Source organism: Protomyctophum bolini (genome assembly GCF_963924005.1).
Source record: "Protomyctophum bolini genome assembly, chromosome: 2".
NCBI classification, from domain to species: domain Eukaryota; kingdom Metazoa; phylum Chordata; class Actinopteri; order Myctophiformes; family Myctophidae; genus Protomyctophum; species Protomyctophum bolini.
In genome coordinates, this window is record NC_137863.1 from 10,062,617 (window position 1) to 10,072,422 (window position 9,806).

The 9,806-nt window shown below is 40.2% G+C and overlaps 1 protein-coding gene across 7 annotated transcripts; it reads left to right on the forward strand.

Moving 5' to 3' along the window:
• The first annotated feature begins 350 nt into the window (after positions 1 to 350).
• On the forward strand, positions 351 to 6,952 carry cyld2 (cylindromatosis (turban tumor syndrome) 2). Of its 7 annotated transcripts, none has more exons than XM_080773994.1 (14): positions 351 to 456; positions 1,136 to 1,261; positions 1,468 to 1,594; positions 2,487 to 2,719; positions 3,437 to 3,614; positions 3,707 to 3,827; positions 3,955 to 4,062; positions 4,299 to 4,378; positions 4,531 to 4,597; positions 4,677 to 4,809; positions 5,589 to 5,697; positions 5,951 to 6,069; positions 6,206 to 6,410; positions 6,726 to 6,952. In XM_080773994.1, the coding sequence occupies exons 2-14, from the start codon at positions 1,172 to 1,174 to the stop codon at positions 6,911 to 6,913; spliced, it is 1,758 nt and encodes a 585-aa protein (XP_080630120.1). In that variant the 5' UTR covers positions 351 to 456; positions 1,136 to 1,171; the 3' UTR covers positions 6,914 to 6,952. The 7 variants fall into 7 exon arrangements, with proteins under 7 accessions (XP_080630120.1, XP_080630121.1, XP_080630117.1 ...); XM_080773995.1 differs by having other exon boundaries at positions 1,471 to 1,594; XM_080773991.1 differs by having other exon boundaries at positions 366 to 456; positions 800 to 1,261.
• The last annotated feature ends 2,854 nt before the right edge of the window (positions 6,953 to 9,806 follow it).

Consider the following 9,806-nt stretch of genomic DNA (forward strand, 5'->3'; position numbering starts at 1 on the left):
ATAGTGTTGAAAAGCAAAATAAAGAAATTAGGCTCGGTATTCCCCCTTCCTTGAAATTTCAAGCTGGTCTTTATTTATCTGCTGTAACTGAACCTGCCACTTGCATTAAGTTGCATACATGTGCAATTGTTGTGCATCTGTACACGACCTAGGCTTGCCTACCTGTGGATTGTGGAATGGAATGATGTGTCACTTGGAGTTGGAACACTGTAGATAAAGTATCAGGGCTCTCTTTCTTTCCTGTCTACTGGCTTCCAATCTAAGCAACGCGCACACTAGCAGTGAGTAGGCGTCGCCGGTCACTGCCAGGTCACTATATCAACTCACTGGGAACGCAGGCAGACTTGAGACTTCTTTATTCATAAGAACTTTGTGACGAGTTCAGACCTCGGCTCGTGCTCACCGATGCAGAATGTCGACAGTGACATTTAAATAATTGGCCTTTGAAAATCCTGAGTAAGTAGATCTATCTATTATTAGCCTACTGATTTCATCTGTGTTTCAGAATGTTGCAGTGGAACCTTTTTAGACAACCAAACGTGTCTTTATTCCAGCTGGGGTCAAGTGGATTTAGGCTAGCACAATGTTTCCACCACCAACTTTGTATTGTACCTTAATGATGACGATTCATTATTCAGCTGAAAGTTGAAGAATTTTCTTCTCATTCTTCTCTTTAATATATATACTCAAAAGTTTTTATTTTATGTTTTAGATATTCTGAAATGACTTTGCACACAATACAGTGAAAATTATTAGAATTCAATATTAGAATTTTGTCTGCTAGCCTAAACTTTTGCAGAAAACTATTGTGCAAACAAGGAGTCTCATGGAGATCAAAGCAGGAGGAAAAGAGAAATTCTTCATTGTGACGAGAGGCAAGGCGAGGAAAGGCTTCTCCAGAGGATGCATTGGCCGTGTGGAGGCAGAGATACAGCATGGGGAACTGATGGGATTGCTCTACGGCAGTGGCAGCAATGCAGGCAGCACCAAGACTGGGGGGGTCGTGAGATCTGATGACACATACCCGTTAACCCGCCACCAAGCTCAGCTTCTGCTCTTCGTGTCCCCGTCAAGCAAACGCCTAGAGCTACTGTGTAATCCTCAGCTGTTTTCTGCCATCTGTGAACTGTCTCAGGATGACCTTGTGGTGGTGAAGCACAAGAGAGGACACATGCCAGGGCTGGTGAAGAACCTCATGCAGATTGGCAGGAAGGAGAACCAAGAAGATCTGCAAATGCTTGGCTTTGAGGTTGAATTTGTGGTGAGCTTTGATATTGGCAATATGAGCCAGACAAGATATAGGGTTGAATTTTATTTTCTCATGTACCCTGCCTATTTCAAAAAGGAATATCCACTTGTAATAGAGTATTACTGCATAACACTTATGTAACCATGCACAGGAGTTGTAACTTTGTGTATTTGATATATTTATTTTTAACTGAAGGTCCTTCAATTAATTTTTTACAGGAGTCTGATCCCACTCCATCCAAGAAGCCCGTCCCTCTTCCCTTATTCAATGCAGCAGACATCATCCAGGTGGTCCCTGCTTATTCTGTCCCTGTTGGTCTCCACTGGAGAGACAGCCACTCTGGAGGTCAGTAGCCTGCCCTACCGTTTACTGTTTATTTGCATGTCTAAGTACTAGTCCACAAGCAATAAAATATGAGCAAACATTACAGTGAAATAAACTATTAACAAGTGATCACATCAATAGTTCAGCATGAATGATGCTCTTAAGTATAAATAGCAAAGGCGCTAGCCCCTCCTATATACAGGTTTAATGTTTGTTTTTCGTTAAACAAACATTAAAAACGCTATTGACAATGGACAGATTTTAATGTTTGTTTAGTCACTAACACAAACATTAAATGCCATTAACAATAAAGAGAGTTTAATGTTTGTTTTGTCTGTTTGTTTTACATCATCATATCATCACCTAATCACAGCAACATGCGTTAGACTTTAATATATTACCTAATTTGTTTAATACAAAAGGTAATTCTCCATGTAATTAGTGGTTAAGTAAACCCTTGTGGCTTTTATTCAACAAAAACATAATCTCTTAAACTGAACTGCTTTACACAAGCACCTGTGACTACAGTGAGGGCACCAATCAAGCGGCCCTCTACATAGAACCTGAAAAACCGGCCCCAAGTGTTCTGGAATGCAGAATGGTAAAGTTATCACATGAGCTGCCATTTGTGTACATTGTGTGCTCAGAGAGTCTGCATACCTCATATTTAGACCTGTGGCATGTTTACTGGAGGTCAATTTGATGGCATACAGCATGTGACAGCGCACAAAAACTGTCACAAGACCAATAAAATGTCATTGTCAGACACCCATATTAAATGGTGCTGGTGAGAAACAAATTATGAAAGGTGGGAACCTGAACCTGATGAAGGTCAATGCGGCCTAAAACATCAAAACTTTGCTTCAAATAAACAACTTCATAATAACTACGATTGTTGTCCCTTTGCCTTCAGGTCTAAACAGAAAGGCAGTGTCACGCATCAACTCCATGCCAAATATGGGATCACGTGCACGACAAATGATTGAAATGCAGAGTATCCGTCAAAGCCCCAACAGTTCCCATATTCGCCTAGATGTAGGGTCCATGGTGGAAGTGATATCAAATACAGGGGTCACTGTATATGGAGTCATCCGCTGGATGGGAGTTCTCCCTGGAAAAACGACTGAATCGGCAGGAATTGAATTGGTGAGTTAAAGAACCATACTGCCATTGATGCATGCAATTTCTATTCACAGGCTCTGCGTTAACAGCCTTATATTGCATTTATTTAAAATGTACAGTTACAGTATCATAACTTTAACAAAAATAAAGCCATAAAAATCTGTATCTTTGACAAAAATAAATTAGCAGTACTGTTATAGCCTATGCAACTATACTGTTTAGATCATGGGTGCCCAGACTTTTTGTACTATTTGCTACTTTCAAAATGACCCGCATTTTACCTGAGGGGGCTTTGGAAAAGCAGAGCTGGAGTTACATAACATGACAAACACACTTGGAATTGGAGATAAAGGGGGGGAAATGGAATTTTTTTAGTTTTTGTGATGTTTGCCCTTTTTTATGTCAATCAATCAAGTCACCTTAATTAATTCAAGTGTCAGATGCCAAATTATATATTTTATTTAAATTATATGTTTTAGGGACATGTCATGTGATCTACCTGCACAGCCTTTGTGATCTACTGGTAAATCGTGATCTACCTTTTGAGCACCCCTAGTGTAGATAATCGGCTATGGTCCTTTTTAGGAGAGCTTGCTCGCTTGGCTACGTAAAATGTATTAAAACACATCATTTTGCATACTGTAGACAGGCAGAGAAAGTGTTATGTCAGTGTTGCCCTTTATGCAGAATAGAGGTTTTTGTGAGATTTGACTACCTTTATCTTGACTCTCACTCTTTCAGGACTACGATGTAAATGGCTGTTCTGATGGGATGTATGGAGGCCAGAGATATTTCTCCTGCAAAGGGAACAGAGCTTTGTTTATGCCAGTTACAAAGTGCAGCCCTGACAGCAGGTTTCTCCGCTCCCCTACATATAAGGAGAGCCTGAAACCCGAAGAACCATCTCCAGCTTGCACATGTACTGTATATGCACGTATATTCACATAATTATATTGGGAGTGGAACATAATTACTATTATTCAATGCGTTTTCTTTTTTCCCCCCCACCAGATGACTTTGAGGAGGATGCACCCCCTATACATGAATCAGAGGCCATGTCTTTGTTGGTGGGAAGAATGAAGGGTATTCAGGGTCACTTTAACTCCTGTTATTTGGATGCCACACTCTTCAGGTACAAGTTCAGCAGCACCCTCCAGTAGCACTCGCTTCAGATTCAGATCAGATTGACTTTATTGGCACAGTATAAATTGCAGCATCCAAGTGCCAAGTTGATAAAAGTGAAAATTGTCCCTACACAGTCTGTTCAGTTCACCCACAACGCTGGATACTCTCTGCAGCACCCGCAAACCAACAGAACAACCCATATCCTGCACTCTTAGAAAAGAAATCATCAACCGCTTACGCAGGTACATTATAACTGTATTACCCTCAAGTTAGCTAAATATAGGCATGAATGATAATGTTTTTCCACTGGGTAAACAACCCATTTTGTTGTATTAGCTTTATTGATATGGATGCAGCTATTGTGCATGAGATTGTGAGTCTGTGTGTTTGTGTGTGAGTGCATTTTTGTTTGTTTTAGCCTTTGCATGCTGTTGTATCATTCCTATGCTGGCACTGATTGCTACTGTTTTCTATTCAGACAAGGATTTGTTCCTGCTGCAAGTGTGATGAAATTCCGTGAACAGCTGGGCTGTGAAACCTTCCTCACAGAAGAAAAAGGTATTATACAGTATGTGTGCCTGGAGCAATTTGTTTTCATTATGATATAAAATATATTATCTTGATCACACCTTCGACAATTTCTATGTTTATAAAATAATATATGTTTAAAGAGTCATGTAGGCTATATTCTAAATATTGCTTTCCTGCAGATCCTGAGGAATTCATCACAGTTCTCCTGCAGAAGGGACTTTGCATGGAGCCCTTGCTTAAACTCAGGTATGAAACGGATGCATTAATGATAACCTGTCTCGTTTTTCTTTGCAAACTCAACTCACTGAAGTTCTTATCATCATAGATCTAGAGGAGAAATTTTCCAGGGGGCCTATACCTTCCAGATCATTTTGGAAAAAGAGCAGGTGGTCCAGATGCCCACCGTCCAACAATTGCTGGACACGTCTTTCCTCTCATGTGACCTAAAGTTTGAGGAGGTGGGTTGTGCTGCTTTGTTATGCAATCTTTCAAAGTGATAATATACATGAGCTTGATTTCTACTTTTCATTTTGGTTTCATGTGCCGAAAATAGCAGATCTACTAGCTCACAATGCATTGCAGCACAACATATCTTAATGCCGCAGTGAAAAAATTGTTTCAGTTTCATCCTGCTGATGGCTGCTTAGACAGTTATATTGGGCGCTTAGGGGGAAGCAGTTAGAGCTTGGTGGGTGTATTGCTCGACGACACAGACTGGGGCTGGGAATCCAACTGGTGACTTTCTGATTACGAGGCAGCCTCTCTTTTTTTTTTTATTATAATTTTTTATCCCACGATTTTGTAACCCAGTTTTCTTTTCACCCAGTGCCAATTATCTAATGTAATCCTGGGCGCTACACTTCCTCTGCCAACCTGGGGGGGCAGCGGACTGACCTCATGCCTCCTTCTATGCATGAGGAGTCCAAGCTGCTTCTTTTCACCTGACAGAGGGGAATTTCCCCGGCCGGACGTAGCGCGTGGAAGGGACACGTTATTCCGACCAGTTCCTTTCCCCTCCATCAGGCGCCCCGGCTGGCCAGGGGGAGGTAGTTTTAGAGACCAGGATTACAGCATGTTTTTGTGAGGGTATCTACCCTAGGGGACACGGGGAGAACATGCAGAGAGGCAGCCTCTCTACCCACTAAGCTATGTTGTGAGATGCTAGATAGGCTATTTTCAGTGCACCCTCACAGTAGTAACTCAGGCTTAATGATTGTCCCCACCATTTCCTCATCAGACTCCATCCTGTCTAATAGTGCAGATGCCAAGGTTTGGAAAGAAGTACAAAATGTTCCCCAACATAATCCCCTCCACAGAGCTGGACATCACAGATCTGCTATATAACTGTGAGTAGGACATTAAAGATTTTTTACTTTTTGAGGGGCACTAGCCCCTCCTATGTCCAGCTTTGAGTGTTTGTGTAAACACAAATATAATAATATCAAACATCATTGAAGACAAAGTGTGTAAACACAAACATTGAAGACAAATGAGATGATGTATGATGATAAGAGCGCCCCTCACTTTTTCAGCTTAGTCCCTTTAAAAATACACTCGTACTTTCTATGGTAGACACATTTTGTTTACTTCCCCCAACAGCTCCAAGAGAATGCTTTATCTGTGGGTGTGTGGCAGAGATCGAATGTCCTCAATGTCTTCCAGACTGTAAACTCCAACCAGGGAAAATCAAACAGTACTGCTCCACTTGCAATACACAGGTAAGCATAAGGTTGTGGCATATGGTTTTAAATGCAAAGTCACCTCCATGTCATACAACTAAAGTTACACAAGGACTGATGTTGTTTTCCTTCACTAAAAGTATAACTCTTTTTATATGTCTTACTTTTTCTTAAGGTGCATTCCCATCGATTGCGGCAGGGCCACTGCCCCAGAGCTCTGGCAGTGCCACCACAGATGCACACTGATAACGCTGTGCCAAGGCACATGATGCAGCTGTTTGCTGTTCTCTGTATTAAAACTAGTCATTATGTGTCATTTGTCAAATATGGCACTGACACTCGTTCCTGGCTCTTCTTTGACAGCATGGCAGACAGATGCGGTGAGACAGATTTAAGTTTGCCTTATCTGATAAACAAGTGTAAAAATAAAGTTCAGCATACTTTTGACCTGAGCTTGCAGCCACTATCTTTGTGTATTGACTTGTATGTGCAAAGAATTGCCATTGTGACAAAGACATGACTGTTCGTGCAAATGTTATGTTGTGGTTTCCCTGCAAGATGGTTATTCATGACTACCTGGTTTTATGAGTATCAAAACTAGATTTAGAGATAACACGGCAAGCACCCTGACGTCTAGGACTGGCTCTTATCTTGGCTTGTGCTGATCTCTAATCTAGTATCCACCTTCGTTTCAGGTGATGACGAAAGAGGATACAACATTCCAGAGATCAAGGCTTGTCCGGAAGTTGGGGACTTCCTGTCACAAACGGACGAGGAGCTAGCACGGGCCAATCTCTCTCAGGCTGACGAGCTAGTGCGCAGGCTGCTGTGTGATTCCTACATGTTTTTATACCAGAGCACATCCATGCAAATTGACAAATAAATACTGCATTAGTCTCCACACTAAGCAGGACTAAATGTTCCCACAACAGTGCCATAATAACCTTGACCTTGTCAGTGTCTTGACATGGCAGTGCATGGCAGCCATAACAAGGTTTTATGCTAATAACTTGCAAAAAAAATGCAAGATTGGAAATGGATGCAAATGATTAGAAATAATGATCAAAGTCATGTTCCATTTGACATAAGCCTAATTGATCCTTGTCAAACACTGTCGTCCTCTTGACCTTTGTCAATTGATATCTGCCTGTTTTACCCCTCCACAAAAACACTGCAAACATTTGATCTCTTTGTGATTATTTATACTAGTTTTATAAAGGAAACTAACTCCTTAGTGATTTTATGAAATTGTGCTGATTCTCTTGTTTTATCAGATAAAAGTGAAATGTCCACACGATTCTCAAATTAAATTAGCGTAATTTGTTAATCTACTTCTGGTTAGTCTCTCTCTCTCTCTGTAAAACAAATTAACATAAGCAAATCTTTGTTTTCTTACTTAGTGAGGAAGTAGCTTGTGCTTACAAATAGCATATCAATTGGAATGCTGAAAACATCCAATCATCTCAAGGATGCTTTCCTCCCTAAGGTTAAAACAAGTTGTCTGATTGTAAGCTGCATATTGTAACTAACATTTTCTCTGAATTCCCTTATGCGATGAGAACAAAGTCATCAGTACGCGTTACGTGTCTCAGAACATCTAGGCAGTCATGGGGTTCCTGGTAGATCAACTAGTCAAGTACACTGACCACATGCTCCCTGTGGGTAAAGTAAAGGGAGTCCTGCGATCAGAGAGATTCTATTACAAATTCTGAATTTGGCCTTGTTCTATTCTTTCTATCCAATAAGAGACGACACTCCCATAACCTCTACTCCAGTCTGTCTTTACGCTGTAGTATTACAGTAACTGGACCCGAGTAGGCTCTGTACTGGGACCGTTTATCTTCCATACACACTTATCTTGTTCAAGTGGTTAATCCACATACAGGGAGATCTAATAGCCTATTAAATGCCATCATTTCATGTTGTCACACAACACCTTGCCACATAGCCCACAGCCTGTCAAGGAATATGCTAGTTTTATGTTACACCTATACAGGTTGAGCATAAAATAAAAAGGGTGGTACAATTATGCCTTTGTAATCGTTCCCAAATATAAATTAAAAGTTTAAAAGCACAACTTGTGCTTCACATAGGATATCATATGTGTAAAGGTGTTTTGTTAAGGGGTTTAGTAACAACATTCGATAGCCTACCTATGTCAAGTTAAGTACATTTTATTTATATAGCACATATATGCATATGTAATGCGTATTGTGGTCTCTACTGCCCCCTTATGGAAAATTTGAGCAGTGTAATTTGCTCAGATCCAGTAAACACATTTCTAGCCTCATGAAAAACTGATAGTGAAACAATACATTCAGCACGGCTTCAGGCACAAATCCACCAGGGGTGCATATCATTTTTAAAGGGGGGCACATTATTTTTCCACCAATAAACAGTGATGAGTTGAAAAAGGCTACAAGTAGATTTATGCAGCAGCAGCACCAACAGCAAACACATAGTGTATTAATTCAATTAATTTGAAAATGTATATTTTTAATAATCATGAATTTAACATTTGTAAATCATAACATACCAATATACTGGGGGTCAAAGTCCAAACTGGGTGGGAGAAAACAGTATAATGCCAGAACTAGTGCACAAACTGCACATAAAGCTATTTTTCAGAATACAATCTGTGTATAGCAGATCCTGAAGCATAATTATTCAACAACCAGATCAAATTGTGATTTAGTGTCCTTGATTATTTCAGTCCTGTTAATGGAACCATATTGCTTCAGAAAATCCATGGTCTCCTCATAATCCTCTGTCTCCACCTCTCCCTTTACCAACACTGCATTTGGAACTTTTATATTTTCAAATACCTCCATCTTTAAACCTTAACTTTAGTAACCCTTTATGCAAATCAAAAACCTCTCTCCTGGCTGCATGGCTCGCCACAATTATGTAGCATATATTTAGTGATATAAGAATATGGTTGGACCAGTAGAGTAGCCTACTGCTGCGAGCTGTCAGAAGTAGGCGTATGGTGGAAGGAATTTGCATTGAGATCATAAACCCAAGACACTGTAAATTATGCTTAAGATATTATTGAAGAAAACAAAACAATGCAGATATAAATCAGAGTAATTCAACCCAAACGTAGACTCAGTCACTTGTTCATATTTGTCCAAAGTCAAAGTCATTTCCAAGTCAGGTAGGACAGAAAACAAGTTCTCGTTCTGGGATTTAGCTCGCCATTGTGTTCATCATCATCATTCATGGGGTTTCAATCATGGAATAAAGGGAAAAACCTGGCCAAAATAAATATCTTATAAAAATAATCAAACCAGCTGATCTACAAGCATACAAATCAAACAATCACTTACAAATGTCAAATAAAAATAACCAAAATCAAACAAAACAGTTCTAACACTTCAAACATTTCAAACCATAAACGAGAGAACTCACCAATTCAGTTCAAGTTCTACAGCTCATCAGTTCGGTTCACCAGCGTGTATTTGGAGGTCTAAAACCAATCATCAGTATCAGTGTTAATATAATGCTTTAGTTTGAAGAGTAAAAATGATAAAATGTTTTAAGAAGAAGGGATACAGACCTGCGACAGCCAGTGACGTGCACCTCACTGACTGAGACAAAAGTGCTGTGCTTGGTGGTGATTGCTGATTCCAAACTGCATGGTGTGACTGAGTGGTGTGATGAGCTGTGAACTGGTGCAGATGGTACCGTGACCATACAAATGCATGCGTGCTGATGCAGATGGTACCGTGACCATACAAACAAATACAAATACAGACATACAATTATAAACCTGG

Coding starts and splice junctions, on each gene's coding strand:
- cyld2 (XM_080773991.1), top strand. CDS start 827: ATGGAGATCAAAGCAGGAGGAAAAGAGAAATTCTTCATTGTGACGAGA. Junction 2,720..3,436: donor AATCGGCAGGAATTGAATTG/GTGAGTTAAAGA, acceptor TCACTCTTTCAG/GACTACGATGTAAATGGCTG. Junction 6,070..6,205: donor GCTCCACTTGCAATACACAG/GTAAGCATAAGG, acceptor CTTTTTCTTAAG/GTGCATTCCCATCGATTGCG.